General features: G+C 40.7%; 1 protein-coding gene across 3 annotated transcripts in view; it reads left to right on the forward strand.

The window, feature by feature from the left end:
• Positions 1–15395, forward strand: part of mtss2b (MTSS I-BAR domain containing 2b) — an 88433-nt gene extending 73038 nt beyond the window's left edge. The window contains exons 7-15 of one of the 3 annotated variants that reach the window (XM_088081001.1): positions 1181–1338; positions 2114–2221; positions 2303–2400; positions 3534–3819; positions 4086–4160; positions 8243–8398; positions 8891–9073; positions 10395–10560; positions 13475–15395. In XM_088081001.1, coding sequence (XP_087937127.1) covers positions 1181–1338; positions 2114–2221; positions 2303–2400; positions 3534–3819; positions 4086–4160; positions 8243–8398; positions 8891–9073; positions 10395–10560; positions 13475–14349 — 2105 coding nt within the window. In that variant the 3' untranslated portion in view covers positions 14350–15395. The remainder of the gene's footprint in view (positions 1–1180; positions 1339–2113; positions 2222–2302; positions 2401–3533; positions 3820–4085; positions 4161–8242; positions 8399–8890; positions 9074–10394; positions 10561–13474) is intronic. The other 2 variants (XM_088081003.1, XM_042484453.2) reach the window with 2 other exon arrangements.
• The last annotated feature ends 4100 nt before the right edge of the window (positions 15396–19495 follow it).

The following is a 19495-nucleotide window of genomic DNA, read 5'->3' on the forward strand; positions in this document are numbered from 1 at the left end:
GAACTGAAGTTTTAAGGCAGACACACATTGTTTGTGTTTTGGCTCTGTAATGGCATTATGTTGGGTGTTGACTGACACAGTCAGTATGTTTACATGCACAGTTAATTGGAGCTACGTTATAGCTTTATTAGGCCAGCTAATTGGAATTAGTTAATCCTTGTCCCAGTACACAAGCACCAGGGGAGAATCGTTTATTGAAGTATGTCCAACTCTGCCACTGTTGGTGGCCATATGCCCCCTTTCAGCTAATTTCTACTGGACCATGTCACCTGGACCATGTTCTATGTCACCTTCCAGTTGACATATTATTTTACATACCAAACATGTTGCCAACTTGATGTCATAAATGCATAAAGATGGCGTACAAAAGTCAATGTTTAGTCAATGGTAAGAAACTTTTTTTATTTATTCACGTATTAAATATCCATTTTTGATCACATGTAAAGTTGATTATGGTATTAATGTTAACTGCCATCCATATAGAGTGACCTAGATTAAATATAAAAATATAATGTATGACATATAAAATACATAAAAAAATTTATAAAAAAATATAAATAAACTGGAAACATCTATCAAACTCTTGTTTAATGCTCTCAGCATTAAAATGCAACCCGTCTTCTTTGTAGCTTCCACATTATTCCCACTTTACATCCTCAGAGCACATGAACACAACAAAGTCAGAAGAATGACTTCCCAACTCAGAAACTATGACCTTCTTCATCACATGAATGCTGCATTAGTTTATTATATTGTAATGACACATGTTGCTCTTGCACTTTGGTTTACACAGAATAACTAAAATGTACTGAGCCAAAACATCAAACAAGGTGTTGCTGCTTATTGTTTCACTCAGTCTGAGTTCCATGATGTATGCTAGTGGCTTGTTGAATAAGCAGTGCATTATGGGAAAGAGAGGCTGGTGGAGAGTTACCGCATCAAGCCCACATTGTGTTTGTATTTTTTTCCTCCTTCTGTACATACCCACACACACATTTCCTTTTCACTTCTATCTGCCCCTCCATCTTTCTTTCCTACTTCATTTTCATCCACCTCCTCTGGTGAAAACCTCACCTCTTTCCATCACACTGCCATCATCTTCTCCCTGTCCTGATGCCTTTCTCATTCTCTTCTGTCTCATATTTTTTCTCTCTCCACCACTACACACTACCCAACCCAGGACGAGTGGACCTGCAGCCTCAGCTGGATAGTGCCATGCAGGATGTGACTGACATGTGCCTGTTGATGGAGGAGACAGAGAAGCAGGCAGTGCGCCGGGCCCTGGTGGAGGAGAGGGGTCGCTTCTGCACATTCATCGGCTTCCTTCAGCCTGTTGTGGTGAGGAGATAGAGGAGGAGGGGTGATGGTAGAGTGACAGGAAGGGAGGAAGGAAAGATGGATGGACTGGGGGCAAGCACTTTTTGATACACACACACACACACACACACACATATTTATATATATATATATATATATATATCATTACACCTGATATCCACTGGGAGGCAACATGCTGCAATGTAACTGACATAGGTTTGGTTCAGTCTCATGTAAACAAAAGATGTGACGGCATCAAATTATCACACTATGATTATTTTGGACAAGAATATAACAGTTAATCTTAAAATTACAATAATGCATGAGGTTTTCTGAAATATTACCATTAAGGCTGAGACATAATGAATTTGCGCACATCATGTTGGCCTTATACAGCAGTATAATGTTATCAAAATTCATTAATTATGAGGTATGACAGCATTTTACTAATTTTCAGGTAATTTACTTGTACTTTTTACTTATTTATTGCTAATTTTTTTGTCATTTCTTCCATTATCGTATATTGCCTTCTCCCCAGTATGCTCAGTTTTCAAAGGGTTAGGTATTATAAAAATATTACTAAGAGATTTAATGAGAAATCTGGTAAAGTTATACACTAATTATTGTACAGCTCTCCGCATTTTTTTTCCCCATGTCTAACATGCTACAGGAGTTGTAGGCTGCGTCACCTGACGTGCCATTGCACAAATCTGATGTGTTTTAGGAAGGAAAAAATTTATTTTCAAAATAGTGAGGTCAGCAGCAAATTCGAGTTTTGTTCCATCATGTTTTTCAGAATGGAGAGATTGCCATGCTGGGAGAAATCACCCACCTCCAGGCCATCATTGATGACCTCACTGTGCTGACGACCGATCCTCACAAACTGCCCCCAGCTAGTGAACAGGTGGAATACATACACAACATGTCTAGCACAGAGGAAACAGAAAAAAAAAAACAAATAGTAAACAAACTCTCTCTCTTGCAGGTAATTAAGGATCTTAAGGGGTCAGATTACACCTGGTCCTATCAGACTCCTCCTTCATCCCCAAGCAGCTCTGGCTCCCGCAAGAGCAGCATGTGCAGGTACTCACACATAAATACCAACATGTACACAAAGAATTAACCAAAATCTTGTGCTTGCTCTGCAGTATTTATTGCAGTGGTTTAAGAAAGAGGAGCCTTCCCTGACGTTTATTTTCCACCGTGAATGTCAGTCCTTCCGCCTGTGCGTCAGTCCATCATTACTGTTTGTCCAGTCATCTTCAGTTTAGTGGGACCTCTGACCTTCAGACACAGAAACATTCTGTGATAGTATGGATTTGTTTTATCAACATTTGATCAAACCTGTACATACAATACATTGAATTTTGACATAAATAGTAGAGCATCATCAGCATATGAACAACTCCAGCTCTAAATACTACTAGAATACTAGAAACTAAAAATCTTTTGTTTTTATATTCTTTGTCTGAAAAACATCACTCGATGTATGTGTGTGTGAACCAGTCTCTGTCAGTGTGTGCATGTAGTAGCAGTCGCCCTCAAGGCGAAGCTCTAAAGCATGCAAGTTCACAGTCTTTTGCCTGCAGTGTTTAGTGTGTGTTTCTGTGTGTGTGTGCCCTGAATCCTCATAAGCTTACACACTTTCTGTTCCCCCTCCTGCCCTTTTTTCCCACCCCTTTTCCTTCACCACCACCATCATTCTTTGTACTTGTCTCTTTCTCCACTTGTCTGTCTTCTATTCGGTGTGTCTTGTTTGTGTGCACTCATATGATCTGCCCTCTTTCTCTTGTTTACCTGGTTTCCTCTCTTCTCTTGGGACGCTGTTTTTACCTGTGCCTGGTGCGCAACTTTAATGTGTCATCCTTTCGTGGGTTAACACTAACCTGCAAAACCAACAACTTGCTGTGAAATACTTTGGAACTTCAACCCTCACCAATCAACCAATCACAAAATCCTCCAATACACCGCCCATCCTCATCAATTCATTGTTCGCCAATAACAACTAACATCTTACAAATTCTTCTTTAACTGCGTCTTCTTAAATCAAACCAACATTTCGGCGCATCCCTGAAATCACCCTCTCTCCCCCTAAATACTGTCCTTACTTCATAATGGCAATCATTGCCTTCATCCTTCCCTCACACTCCTCACCCTTTCATCACTCCACCCTCCCCCTGCTCTTCTGCACCTTTCCCTCCAACCTCCCCTTGCAGCAGTGTCAACAGCGCCCACAGTAGTGCCTCCCGTTCATCAGGGGGAGGTGGTAGTGGTGGTGCTGGTGGAGGTGGTGGAGGCTCCCAGCCCCACTCACCCACTTCATCCTCCTCCTCCTCCTCCTATCGCTACCGCAGCAGCCTGCCGCATCAGCCCCCACCACCGGGAGGAATTGCTGCTCACCGCCTCAGCAGTGTCTCCTCCCACGATTCGGGCTTTGTGTCCCAGGATGCAAACATCTACTCCAAGCCCCCCTCACCCATGCCCTCGGACATCACTAGCCAGGTATACATACATACATACATACACACACATATTTATCTACACAAATTAATAGTTAGCGTGGTAATGAGCCTAAAAAATGTTGTTGCATTGCTTTCCCACAATGAATAGAATAACAAAATGTTTGATTATCTAAACTGATGAAAAATCAGCCAGAATGATCTCACTTTACTGGGTTTTTAACTGTTTGTCACACAAACATATGCACTCTTAATCAATGTTGGCAAATAAATGGATAAATATTATTTTCCTCTGTTTTCCATCTTTAGAAGTCATCCAGCTCAGCATCGTCAGAGGCCTCAGAAACATGCCAGTCAGTCAGTGAATGCAGTTCCCCTACCACTGTAAGTATTCTCATTCACAACACTCATTGGCAACACAACACACAACACTCAAACCAAACTGAACGTACAAAACGTAGTTTAAAAAATGAAATTAAAATGTCCCTTATCCTGCTACGTCATTTGGAGTTGAAGGGGGAGTTTAGGATTTTTGCAGCCTGAAAAATGAAGCTGCTGTGTAGTCTAGTCATTCGGCAGCAGATACTAGACCAGACTTGGCTATTTCAATGTAATTGAAATTGGCTGATCCTGGTAGCAGGAGCCTGCTTTCATCACCTACCAAGTCCTGTTGTCACCGCCCAGTCCCTGCTCTCTTTCCAACCAACTACCTTGTGTGTGCGGGGGGCGTGTTTTAGCACCACCTCCTCCCTGCCCTTTTTGAGACTTTTTTTCACATTCCAGGGAGGAGGCACTCAAGCCAAAAGTGGAGGGTTTAGTTACTTTTTGATATTGTAGATAAGGATATTCAATAAATTCCATCAGGCACAAACAGAGGAAAACTGACATTTAAGACTCTGATACTGAGAAATCTTCCAAATCTCAGTAAACTCTAAGTCTGAAATACTGACTGTAGAGTTTAGAGATAAAATTTTAAAAATCCTTGAGTCCAGCTGCTATCTCTAAAATAATCCTGCCTGAGCTCAAAACAAATTTTTCAAATTTGGGTCAAAATTCTAAGTTCAAAACCAAAAATTTAATTTTGGCATCAACAGCAAATAAATTGGTTGTGATAAGACAATAAGCTCCAATTTTTGACCTAAAGGTTAATGCCAGTTTAGTTTGTTTTTTTTTTAATGCTCCATCCCATTAGAGTCCACAGAATGTCTAAACCCTCTGATGTACTGTATTTGCTACGGTCAGAAGATACTGCCATCTGTTCTGCAGTGAGTTTTCTCCACCCAAATTGGACTATTGGGAGTTTCAGAAATCCATTAAAACACTGAAAAAAAATAATTACCTTTTTTAACTGAAATATTTTCATTTCTCCAATAATGCTTTCTGGTGGCAGTGATGAACAAACCCAAACACTCATCTCTGGTCAAATGGAACTAGAGCTGTGATGACTGTGGTGGTATAAACTCATTATAGACCAGAATTATGAGACACATGCTGTTTGAAATGATGAGTTACATTTAACAAAGGTGTGGGAGTTTCATTTTAGGAGTTTAATGGATTTCTGAAAACAATGGGAGACTTTGACACCTGGATATTCAGGGAAACCTGCATGAACAGACAGTAGTAGCTCTCCGGGGGCTCAATGGGCTCTCCAGCAGAGAATGCTTTTTGGTGGTACAATATCAACCAACATGAAAACAAACACCATCAACCTACGAGGGAACAATATGTAAAAAAGCAACTTAGACCTGAGTTTTTTTGTTGAATAAATGTATTCCCATGTATTCTAGGTAAACAGCATGTTATTGCAGGAATTAAACTCAAAGGGTGAATTTTTGCAGACAATCCAAAGTGGTGTTATCCTTAGTACAAAGGGAACAATTTCCTCACTTATGTTTTGCATATCCGTGTATTTTGGTGGCCTGCTAGGATGATAGGAGAGGCACAGAATGTCACTGACAATTCAGTGACAATTACAATTTTGGTTTTAAGATTTGCATCCATTTGCATCTTCCTCCACTCACCAACTCAGATCAACAGCTAAGTATGCTGGATTACTTGTATTCTGTGATGTTTTCACCTCTTCAGTTAGTGTAGACAAACTTACATAAACCTCTCCAAAATCACAGATTCATTTTATTTATGTTAGAGAGCTTGTCACTTTTTCTTTCATTATACATGCTCTGACCAGTACGCACATCTGTTTGCAACATAAATACAATGCCAATGATGCTCGTCAGGCAAAGTAAATATTCATGTCGGATTTTAAGCAGCATTTGTCATCGGCAACAGCTTGCACATATGACTGCCTTCTCTTTCAGTTGATTAACAGCCTTTATGACCATCTGAAGGCAGTACGTTTGTGATACATCTCCGATTTGAGTAACAAGCATTGTCAAGATGGATTGCGTGCACAATATCCACATCTTGCGCAACTTTTGCAAAAACAATCACACAACCTTCTGTCTTCTTCTGCATATTAAACTTGTTGGTTATATCTTGGGTTTTTTCGTAAAGTTCTACCACTTCACTGCACTTGACTCCTTGTACCTTGATTCACAGCAACAGTATCATAAGCATCGCTGGTTTCATTCCCAGCACCACTACTAGTAAACAGTCCCATTGCTTCTCAGTTAAAATAAAAATACTAAAGCACAGATTTCAATATGGAATCGTCTCATTGCTGCCCCTTGTTTCTGATGAGGAAAAACACTCAATTGGACAGCAAGCCTCGCTAACTGCAGTTGCAGTTGATTCATATTGTGGCCTCGGGGGGCAGTAATGAGCTTGTTACTCAGCTTGTGGTGCTCAAAGTGCCAAAAAAACACATTTAAAACTCAACAGCAATGTCTCTTTCTAGATATTATGACCCGGTTACTCAAGTTAATCCACAGACCTCGTTGTGAGCAGTTTCATGAAGGAACTATTTTTTTTTGGACACACTACACCTACCACTGTATCACAGTTGGTTCCTTCCAACATGTTCTCATCCCTGTACTCATCACATATTGCCACTTTGCAGTCGACTTCTACGTTAATGTATTACGTTTTAGGTATCCTTCTACATCTTCCTTTTACTTTGCGGGATGTTGCTGTCTACGTTGCGGGATGCTGCTGTTGATGTCAACAGATTGACATGGTGGGATGGCACGTGGTTATGTTTAGACAACATGAGCACATGGAAAATTATGCCAGAATGTCAACAAACGCACATGCTGCCACAGATGGTTAGGCAAAAGGGTTAGGATAAGGGGAAGAAGGCACAGTAAGTATGGTGGTACAATAAGGGGTAGAAAAAAAACCCCATCATATTCAGACAGGAGGCGAACACCAAACTCCTGCATGAAAGTCAGGGGTGTGTAGGGCCCATCTACCAGCCCTCCTACCAGCCTGAAGGTGCCTTTGCACTTCTTATATTACGTTGTTACCGGCAGCATTTCAACCTGACGCCATCCTGCCGCATTTCATGGGCATGCAGCAGGTGCCATCTTGCCATCTGCTGGTGGATAAAAACACTGGCTCTATATGGCCAAGTTCCCACTTGACCTCATCCAACAGTGTTTCATGCACATAGGAAAAGTATCTTTTAGCCAAAAGCGCTGTCAAGGGGGAGCTATTTTATGGGTTCCGAATGAGAACAGGTTGTTCTTTCTGTGCGGTGATACTGTTGGCTGGTGCAGTTTGTTAAAAAGAAAATGATACATGAACATTTGTACAACATCTGTGGATTATCTTGAGTAATCATGATTCATGATTTCTGAAAAGGGACAGTGAGTGAGTCTTTCAAATGTATCTTTTTGGCGCTTTGAGCACCACAAGCCATGCCATCTAGTTCCATTATATGGGAGAGAAGGCAAACATCTCTACAGCCGATGTCTCCACCACTCTGCTCACAACTCAAAACAAAGCAATCTCGACTGATAAACAGCACTACAAGTAATAAGAAAAAATACATATTTTTGCATTCCACACTTCTGAGCAGCAACCCTAAGCTTTTCTATAGGGACCATCCAAGACTGTCTTCTACACTTTGGCTACACCAGTACTTAATATTGCTGTGATACAGACAGTCTTATATCAACACATCAGAAACAAGGATATGCTTTTTTCATCTGATTATTAATGCATACTGCTTTAACACATCCCATGACCTTTCTAACACACATATATAAAGTAGCTGTGAAATGTAGGATTTCAAAGCTTCGCTGACTTACTTCTTCTAGTCATTAAGATGCATAGAGAGCAGTGACTAATTGTGTTTTCATGGCTCTTCCTTTTGTAAAATCTACTGCTAATCTGCTCCTGCTCTTCTGTTTCACACTGTGGACTCATCAGTGTGGATACATGTGTTCTTATTCTCATGTGTTGGGCCCAGTGATCCTCCTCCACAGCCGGCTGTCTCTATTTCTCTCTTAGTCTCTGTTTCAGTCTTTGTCTCTGATGACGTGACTATGTCTCTCATCCCGCAGTTTGGCACATCCTTCGCTACCTTCCGCCCTGCTCTCTCTCACTCTGGCTCCACCAGGCCTCTCTCTGTCATTCTTCCTGTTCCTGCGTCCCCACCCTATAACTGCCCCCCTGGATCCAGCTCCTCTTCTCCCACATCAAAGGTTCCTATCTGGAAGGTTTGTTCTCCATTCGCTGCCATTTCTTCAGTTGCACCGTTTTCTTCAGTTTCAGTTTGAGACGTTTCAGTTAACGCATGGGGCTTTTTTTCTTTTAATTTTCATCACCCAATTAACTCATTTATAACCACATTGCTTTGCTGCTTGAAGTATTCATCCCCATATGCTGTGTGTGCATGCACATTATTTTGGCGTCCCCTATCCCACTCTCTAGTTTTGCAATCTACTGACTGGAGATTGGCCAAAACTAACCAGGTGTGGAGAGCTGACCAATCAAACTCATCAACATAAACACAATCAAATGCTCAAAAAGGCCCCTGCCCACATACACTCACGCACATACACTCCTCCAAGCACCCAAACACATCTGCCCAAAAAGGCCCTCTCTTTCTGCACTCAGATGAAGGGCTTCAAACTGCTGGATAGCGGACAAGTCTCTCCTGCTAACCCTCCCTGCTACTTCCTGTTTAATCATTTAACTCACCTCCTCAGGATTGGTCCAAAGCAGGTCAGTATGAGCAGCCGGTGGCTGCAGCAGCAGTTCAGAGGAGAAAGGAACCTCTCGATAGACTGAGGGAGAACGAGATGTCACCAAGCTCCCAGGGATATGCCGGCCCATCACACCTTGATGATGCACAAAGACCAAGAATGACCCCGGCCACCATCGCTGCCAAGGTAACACTGGACGGTGCTGACAAACAGGCTGGAGATAAAGTGAAGTAACAGTAGGACAAACCAAAAAAAAATAGATTAGGTTAGTTGTGTGTGAAGCAATTTTTGCAAATGTGTAAAAGTGTATGTAGAGAGAGGAAAGCCATAGTAAGCCATGCTAGTCATTCTGGTCAATCCGATGTGGTAGCAGTACTTCCTCCAATTAATGTACAGTAAGTTTGATAAGCCGATGACTTGCTCAGGCTGATCTGCCATATGTACTAAGTTATATATATATATATATATATATATATATATATATATATATATATATATATATATATGAATGTGTGTGTGTGTGTGTGTGTGTGTGTGTGTGTTTAGTATGCAATGTAACAGTGCAGCAACACGTATTAGTAGTGCACTTGCCTTCCTCAGAGTGTGACCCACTATGAGCCCAATTAGCAGTGTAATTGCACATGCATTAAGATTACCTCAACACATACATGCAAGCACATGTTAGACCACTAACAGAACTTTTAATGATTTAATAATTTTAATGATTGCATACTAATTAACTGCACTAACCCTATGTTAACATCCAGCTAATTGGTGTCAACATGAGAAGGACTTGTAAACAGGCAACTAATGGTTGCAGACATTATGACCATGCCCTGGACTCCTCAACTGTCACAGTACACCCTAAATGATAGGGTGTACATAAGCCCGTCCAGTCAAGAGTTGGTGGTACATTTTATGCTGGAAAAACTGTTTCACTACTTTGTTTTCATTTGAGGAGCAGCATGTTGACCAAAAAAATGTTGTAAAAATCTAGAGACATATCAACTACAGAAATAATAATTGAAGCTGATTTTAAATATATTCAGTCTTGGCTTCTCTCTTGGTTTTGGAGCAACAGGTTTCTTCTGGTCCAGCTGAGAAGCATTATACTATGTCATTGCAATAGATAGAACTTCAATTTAATCATAAATAAATATTCTAACTAAATATATCATATTCATATATAATAAAAAAAGGGTGAAACACGAGTATGTGTTGAATGACTAGACAGTCATAAGCAAGACTTGGCAGAGGTTTTATTTGAAGTAGACTTATTATTATTACAGTGCATAGTATAATCATGTTATTTATATGTGTTTTAGTAGTAGTAGTAGTTTGAATTAGTAGTACATTTATGTTTGTAGTGATAACCCGATTCTTAAATTATTATCCCACTTTTCATTAGTAAAAGGACTGGGATAATTCTGTTTAGTTTGAATTAAGTTTTTAAAAAACTGGCTGAATCAACATTATTCCAATGTGGCCTCTCAATGTATGTCCTCAGCATGGAGAGGAGGTCTCTCCAGCAGCCAGTGACCTGGCCATGGTGCTGACCCGAGGACTGAGTATGGAGCAGCAGAAGAGCAGCAGAGACTCCCTGCAGTACTCCAGTGGCTACAGCACAGAGACCACAACCCCATCCTGCTCCGAAGACACAATCCCCTCACAAGGTGAAACTTTATTCTCCGATCCACCTTAATCCACTAAAGCGCAGAAACATTTTGGCCTTCTACTTCCCTGCATAGTCACAAAATTGGTAAAGCACTTTTGAAGGAACACTTTATTTCTAAAGGCAGCAGTAGAGTCCAGCCAGAGTGTCAGTCAAGCGGAACATATAGCGTGGGAGGTACAGATGGAGTCAGCTGTTGTGCATTGTATTGCTATGGAAGTCATGTAGCCATGAAAGGTGTACATGAGAACAAATGTCTCCTCTTTGTCAAATGCACGAATTACTGGTTTTGTGCTTTTACGGCCGAAAAAAGAGATATATTCATGTTTCATAGTAATGTCTGTTGTAAGTGAGAAAATGATCATGATATAATCAATGATTTGCTGCCTTCATGTGCTCCTCAGAAATATCGTAATTACCTTATTTACAAGAACATGAAAGGCCCTTCAAAGTCATCATTACAAGTGGAAACAAAAAAAACACACAAATAACAGCTTTACTTTACTTCTAGCGTCCATGTTTATTGATTTTATTCTGACCAGAACACTTCAATGCATATATGTCGTAATTACGACTGCGCAACTGAGAAGTACGATATTTCTGAGGAGCATGTGAAGGCAGCAATTGTCAGGGGAGAGTCAGGGCTTGCATGCACAGATGAGCAGATAAGGTGGAATTAGTTTCACCTTTCCTCTCACCTGTTCTCACTGTCCCTTGTGGTTTCCCTGTGTCCTTAGTTCTTGCTCATTTTGCCTGTTTCCAGCCTGTTTTCTTTTCTGTCACACCTGCAATTCAGCTGCCTAGTTAGTCCCTCCCTGCTCCTCAGTTTCTCACAGCCAATCAGCTCCCTGCATGTTCTTTTGCCTCATCACCTTATTCCCTTCACCTGCCTTTTTTCTCCACCTGCACTTTATCCACTCGTTAGTCTAGTTTGTATTTACACTAAGTCCTGGTTTTCAGTTATGTCTTAGTTGGATCCTTGTGTTAGTCGTGTGACGCTCTGTTTTCTGTTTCCCTGCTCCAAACTGGAATACAGATCTGTTTGAGTTCCAGTTGCCTGCAGTACCCCGCCTTTGGATCCGCCTGCTCCACATTACATGACAGCCTCTAGATATAAAATGTCCTGTGCCAGGCCAGCTCCCACTCACTGATGAACTTATTCTGAAATGCAGTGACCAAGCTGCAGAAAACAACTTCAAATATTTTGCATGCTCTTAATGTCTGACACACTCAGAGTGAGCTAGTTTCATTTCAGGCTGTTTTCATTCACTTTTCATACTTATATTTTCTTACTGTATGCCCTTTATTCTTACTGTATACTATACAGTTTGATCAGGTGAACTATGTAATGCAAGCTGTCCTCTCTCATATATAAGGAGCAAAGGATGAAGTCAGGTGATGTAGTAACAATGTAGCGTGACAATGTACATGTTAGGAGGTGGTTGGGTTATGGACTGACTGGTCAAACAAACACAGAACTTTGACCCAGTACAACATGGCTTGTGTCCTATCTGAAACCAAAATCTCCTTAACAGTGCTGTTTGAAGAGGCATTTGTCGCAACCTCGGCTTGCAGATGAATATGCAAAGGTTTTTCTTAAATGCTTTAATCATGGTTGTGCAGATAGTTTTCATTGGAAGCCATGCAATTATAGGTCACGTAACTCCATCCATTTTGTGATATACTGTCTGTGATGTACTAAAATGCATGTTCAGATCATATATCACGTAATGGGTCCTTCATTTTATAAGTGTCAATAGAACTTTGATCTGGTAGGGATATTGTAAACGCACTTCTAGCATATTCTTCCAGCGGTGACACAATGATATTTAGTGCTTCAGGAACCTCAACAATGTAGATGGTAAATAGAGTTGCATTTGTACAGTGCCTATCTAGTCTTCTGACCACTCAAAGCATTTTCCCTGCTACATTCACCCCATTCAGACACATTCATACATCGGTGGCTGAAGCGCTGCAAGGTGTCAACTGCTCATCAGTTAAACATTCACCTTTTACCATTCACTATTCTACCTCCTGACCCACAGTCATCATAGAATGGAGCATCAAAGTTGTTCTGAAACATGAAGTACCCTATTTCATCAAACTGATCTCATCTTGCAATAATTATGATCTTTAACTGTTTTTGCAACCAACAGAGCATACGTTTAATTCTTTTAAAATACAATTTAACATTTATGAGCTTGCTGTTTAGTATACCTTTGCTATTGGCTGGCTCTGTTTGTTATGTCAGTGACTGCTGTAGGTCATACATTTGCAAGGTCACAAAAAACTAAGGAAAAAAAAGGCAAGTGGAAGTTGCATTTTTTTCATGGAATCATCCATTTGCTTCTGAGGAAACATGAAATCACTACTTCTCTAGGTACTGCAACTTTCACTCGGATTCTTCCTAAAACACCAACAATTATCAGATTTCTCCTAGATACATTCAGTATCTCATATTTTATAAAAACTCAGGACAGGCAACTTGTCAAGGAATGGTATTATGAATTTTTTTTGAAGTGAAATATCAATATTTACAAGCTGTGCACCATTTTGACTTTATCTCTTTCCCTAGAACCTCTGTCTTTAGTTACCAAAATCAAACAAGGTGAATCTTCCATTTAATCATCCAAGCAGCTGGCACAGTATATGACTGGTCTGACAGTTTCCTTGACAGCAGCTGGGAGATGATTTAAATTACATAAAGATGAGATTAAATAAAATTAAATCTGTTCCTGCACCCTAATGCTTGCTGTCAGTTTCAGGCTTTCTTTATCCAAATACTCTACCCAAATGAAGTTTCTAGTCCTGTGTGAATCCAAGAATGTAACCACAGCACATTGTCTCTTTCCTTTGTGATGCCAATTGTCTCCTCAATTACTTTTTTTTTTTTTTCGCTTTCCCTCCCACGTTAGGTTCAGATTATGATTGCTACTCAGTGAACGGTGATGCTGAAGGCCCTGATGGACAGACAGATTTCGACAAGTCCTCAACCATTCCTCGCCACTCTAACATTGCCCAGAACTACCGGCGCATGATCCAGACCAAGCGGCCAGCCAGTACAGCCGGCTTGCCCAGTGGGGTTCTTGGTCCCGGGGGTCATGTGATACCAGGTCAACCTGGCGGGACTGGAGGTGGATCAGGTACTCCAGGCACTGCCACAATCCGCCGAACCCCATCTACCAAACCAGGCGTGAGGCGCACACTGTCCAATGCGGGGCCAATCCCCATCCGACCACCCATTGTGCCTGTCAAGACACCCACTGTTCCCGGAGACTCGCATTCACCTGGCGCATCTGGTGGGTACGCAGGTGGAGGGCACTCAGGTGGCGTGCCCGTACGCGTGGGCAGCGAGGAGTGCGTTTTCTTCACCGGTGTCGAGGATGCACAAGGAGCGCTTGATTACGTGAAGGCGTCACCGAAGCGTCTCAGCCTGCCTAACACTGCCTGGGGATCAGGGGCGGCCTTAGAGGTCTACGCCCAGCAGCATGGAGGCCTTGCAATGGTAACAGGCTCAGGGGCCGGATCAGAGGAGGATCAGATGATCGCGGCCAATCGGCACAGCCTAGTAGAGAAGATTGGCGAGTTGGTTGCCAGCGCACATGCCCTTGGAGAGGGGCAGTTTCCTTTCCCAGCCCTCCCCGATGACCCCACCCTGCCGCCAACTGGCCCCACCGACACAGGGACAGAGGGGGCAGAAGGGACCGGTGACATGTTAACCACCATCAGGAGAGGAGTCCGCCTTCGCAAGACCGTCTCCAACGACCGCTCAGCACCGCGCATCTTGTGATTGGAGGAGAAGCAGGAAGAGGATACTTGTCAGCCAGTAGGGAGTCAGGTGTTGGTGTGGTGCAACCCAACCGCCTAGTACATACACAAACACTTAACTATGTAGGGAAAGCTATAATATAACAGAAGAGGAATGAAAAAAACATACACAAAAAATAAGTTTAAAAGACACCATTAGAGTAAATGATATATAATATAATGATAATAATAACAACATTAATAATGTTAACTCATGCTGACAATTAAAAGTGAAATACTGAATATTGACAGGCTCCTAGCAGGCCACTATAACTAGTGTGTGTTGGACGCATGTTTGTCTTCTCTACACCTTCACCCAGGGACGAAAAGACTTGCAGGAAAAACAGATAAGATTAAAAAAAAAAGGCAAAAAAAGAGAGACTGGGTTCTGTTTGTCAATTTATACCCTTCCCCATCCTCTTCTCCAACTAACCCAAATCCTAGATGAGAGACTTATGACTAAAGGAAGGCCCTGTGGGGGCGAGAAAGAGAGAGGGGGGTCAGAGTGCCATGTGACCAGCTGGATTTGAACCCAGGCTGTCTCAGCAGCAACATACTGTACTTATTAGCCCACTGAACTGAAGCTTTGGTATTAGCACGGGGAGCTAACAAGCCAGAGGGCTTCTCTGGTTCATCCTAATGTAAAAGAGTCTCTAAAAAAAATACTGTTGGCATTGAACCGTGCTAGTGCCCCCTTCCCCTCTCTCTCTCTGTGTAGTGTGTGCGTGCATTCATGTGTATGCATGTGGGCAAATGCGAGCACATGTGATCGATTGTGTGCGAGGGGGGTTGGTAGAGCTCTGCTGCAGGACAGCTGGTCACCCAACGAGGGCAGGGCTTTTTCTCCTGTGTGTCGTACGTGTATTTTCTTGTTTATATCGTGACGTCATTTACCTTGTTACAACCGTACGAGAAGTTACAAGAAGTAATCCAGGCGTATAGATATATTCATATATATTTTCTAGAACCAGAGAGAAAATGTTGAATCAGAAATGGAGCAATAAATGTGTTTTATTTTCTTGTTTACAAGGAGAGGATCAATGGGGTGGGTGGGGGGGTTGTAGGCTCTCCTTTGTCACATTCAGGCAATCATCAGGAATTCTAAATTACACATCGACTGTGAATTCATGCCCAGCCAGTTTTGGCATTGTCTCTCTCCCTGTCCCAGTCTCTTTCTGGTGAAGGCAATGGATTACTAAAATATTGAAAAAAAAACAAAAAAAACTGTAAGCACTTTGATATGTGGTAGAGTATGGACAATAACCACTAGGTGTTGCTGTGGTCATACTATATGATAGGGAGAGTGTAAGTGAGAGAGATAGTTGCCAATAAGACTGTGTCCTGAGGAACTTATTTAATTTGTAGAAGGCGAAGAAGAGGACAGGGAGGGACAAAGAGGAAGTGATAGAGACTGGGGGAAGTGGAGTGATTGGTCAAATGAGAGATGGGATAGGAAAGTAGAGCAAACATATTTATCTAAAAATGGATTGGACGTCAGGCCTCTTCAGGGTTCTTAAAGCCATCGCCTGCTGTGGATTGTGAAGCTTTTTAATGATGTAGTTGCACTGGTTTATGAGCATATAATGTAAAAAAATACACTACATAGATAGGCCAGACTACATTTGGATTTAGGCTTTAAAGGATTGTATGACCCAGATGACAAAAAAAAAATCTCTCTAGAAAAGCAAACAGTTTAGGTTTTATTTGTCTAAGTTAAAGATATCTAACTGCCCTCCATTGTATTACAGTTCAGGCAAAATCTCAAAACCTAGACAGATAAAACACTAAGATAATGAAGATAGACAGTATGAGAGACAATATATTTTTATGTATTTGGGTTTAACAAAACTTACATCAACGATGGACTTGAAATATGTTTGCACATATATATTACGTTCATTGGACATTGGATACAGTTGTGTGGCATTATTGTACTCTGTAGTTTTCAGCACTGAATGCTGTGAGATTGTATTTCCAATGCCCAAAATACTGTATATTACAGAGTAGTCTTCACTCATGTTCATGTGCAAATACATATCAGCACACCAGCTTATCTTCAAATATATTCTTACCTATAAATACTGTATATTTTTGCATTATGGGAAAGCGAACCTTGAGCATAGCTGAACAACAGTCTTCAGCCCCAAGCTGACTCCAGATAAAATCTTCCTCCTTTAGAAAATGAACGACAACAATCTCAAATTTCATTTTATCGCTTTGAAACCTGGATTGTCATCAGTTGTTTGTGCAGTGTTTAGACAAGTTTTTAAACCTTTGAAAACTGAACAATTTGGTTTGATTTCTTAAAACATGGGGAAAAGGGCAATGAGCAAGTTGGTAAAAAATGCCCTGCAAAATAAATAAATAAATTAAATTGGGAAATTCTCAAATAACAAGGGAAATGTCAAGTTCTAATTTTTAAGGAACTATTTCTTCATGTTTTTTTGTTTTTGTTTGCTTTTTTTTCACTTTTTAGGGGCTTATTTTGGGATAATTTCATTGTTACTAAAGATTTAAGAGCCATTTCTAAAGTTGCTCATTGCTTTCTTCCCATGTTTTGAGAGAAGGATTAGAGGACACCATACAAATAACCTAGTACAGAGAATTATAGTTGCAAAAATGTTACCAAAGGAGAAAAAATATGAAAAAAAGGCACTTTGGTTGAGGGTAGGATTTCTCTGAAAGTAACAAACATATTGACTACTATTATTGTTAAATAATATAAAATTAGTAATTATGACATTTTTAAAGAAATTTGCCCAACACTGGTCACTAATGAGTGGTGTCACCATAAATGTAAGCATTTAAACCAACAATTATGCAACCACAGTAAGTAAATGTAGTTCCAGTAATTAGGTGCTTTAAATGATTGTTATGTAATAACCCTGTCTCCTAGAAATTATATTTGTATATTACTAAATTGCGTTCATAGATATAGATAGACATTCTACGAAAATGCAAACATAACAATTAGTGTGATATCCTATGAAATTGCGCCCCACGAATGATGTTACCTACTTAAAGTTACATAGTAAGCATAAAGTTACTGTGTTTAATTTAGGAAAAGAAAGAAGAAAGATGATTTTCGTCCTATCCAAAACCCCAACTTACCTCCTGAATGGACCGGTCAGGACCTCTTCCTTCTTTAGTCCTCACTGTGTATTGGTCATATAATTGCGCCCTTTCAAAGTATGCGGCTTATGCGCAAATTAGTGGCTCATTATCACGCAGAATATTTTTTGAACATACATACAAAGTGCAGGACTGTGACACCAGAACCTGAGTTTAACCTCTAGACTCCTGTCTCAGGTTTAGGCAACAATAATACTTGGGGTAAAGTTAGGGAAAGATTGTGATTTTAGTTAAGTTGATATAAAAAATAATAATGCTTTAGTCCCTATGTGTGGATAGTGTTTGGCACAGTTGCCTGTTTTGGCAGAACACAAATGAAAACATTTTTGGGACTTGCCAGGTACATTTATCAGCTCCATATCTTCATTATGGTAAAAGAAAACTTTCAATGTATGTTTCCCTCAAGAATGCATTTACAGTTTCACATAAGTAGTAATTGAACGTAATTTCTAGGAGACGGGGCTGTGAACTGTAAACACCACGGTTCAACTCAGTTCAGTGCAGATAACCCAGTTCAGCTCAGGACACAGCTGTATGAAAGGATCATTTATGAAATGACATGAGGAAAGGTGAAGCCTGTTTGATGATGACAAAGAAGCAGGAAGCTTTAAATTTGACTTGTGAAGCTGACAGAGAGAGGAAGACATGTGTGGGATAAGCATTTCACTGCCTGTTCATACAATATGTACTGTATGTGCTGTACTTGTAAATGAGAATCAGGCGCACAGATTTGGTATAAAGGTTTGTTAGAAAATACTACATGGAAAATTCAGTTTCAGTATTATAATTATTTTTGTCATTCTACAGTATTGTTTGGATACTTTATTAATTAATTAATATAAAAAGAGGAAACAACTCCAGTTGTAACACAAACTGCTAAGCTGTGTAACATATGGATGTAGGATGCTTGGGCTGAGAGTGAGTGTGTCCTTGTTTGGCTGGTGAACTTTTCATCAGCATGTCTGTACGCTCTTCTAGCAGTGACCTGACCATAGCCAGTGACATCAGCGCTCTTACAAACCCTTTTTTATTATTTTAGTTATAACTTGTAATTTTGGATAGAGCACTGTTAACATATTTGTGGCCATTTAAAAAAGAAAATTATAATTTAATTTAACAAAATAGAGAGGAGAATGATTGCAGTTTTTAGACATTGTTACCTTCTGCCAGCACTTTTTTTGTTGAACATTTAAACTGTGCTTGAGGCGAGGGGGATTTTTTTTTGTGTGTGTGTGGGGGGGTGGGACTAATGTATGTGTGTTGTCACATGTGGATGCTGCGTGTTGTATCAGATGGATCTGACTGGGTGAGAGGGTGGAAGGGGAGAGCAGCGGGCTTGGACTCCATCCCCCCCCCAAAGAACACATTTCGGGTCAAAAAATCTGAAGAGTTTGTGTAAGACCACCTGCCGAAGTCACACTGTACATGAATACGCTGAATGTACTGCAAGGTGAAGGGGGGACATCCAACTGTTTGACTTGCTTGAACCGTTGCAATGTCATATGTTTGTTTTTGTGCAACTGAATGAAGTTGAAACAGTAGGAAAGCAATACAGAGATAGTGTGCATGTACATGCATTCACAATGATGTTCCAGTGTGGGGATGTTAAAGGAAAATACCACTGTTTTGTCCACTCCAGGATGCTTGTGCTATTCCATATTGCATGGCTCTAAAGGTATAATTTGGAGTTTAGAGACCCTTTACTATACATCCAAGGACACTGCTAGAGCTGACTCCACTAGTCTGAATGTGTATGTGTTGTATTAATTCTAGTGCTAACAACTAAATTCACTGCCAGTTATCTTCAGTACATCATTGCTTGATTAAAGGGTTTATAAAGCCCTGCGGAACAGACATGCTGCTTATTTCCAAATGATGGATAACAACTCAGGACAAGACCAGGATGCTAATATTGTGGGGTTTTCACATCGGTTGTGATCAAGATTAAACTGCACACACTGGCTTTAGAATGAGTGTGACATGAGAGTATGATTCAA

This window comes from Plectropomus leopardus, chromosome 1, assembly GCF_026936395.1.
Source record: "Plectropomus leopardus strain MGB_pleo_1.0 chromosome 1, ASM2693639v1, whole genome shotgun sequence".
Taxonomy (NCBI): Eukaryota; Metazoa; Chordata; class Actinopteri; order Perciformes; family Serranidae; genus Plectropomus; species Plectropomus leopardus.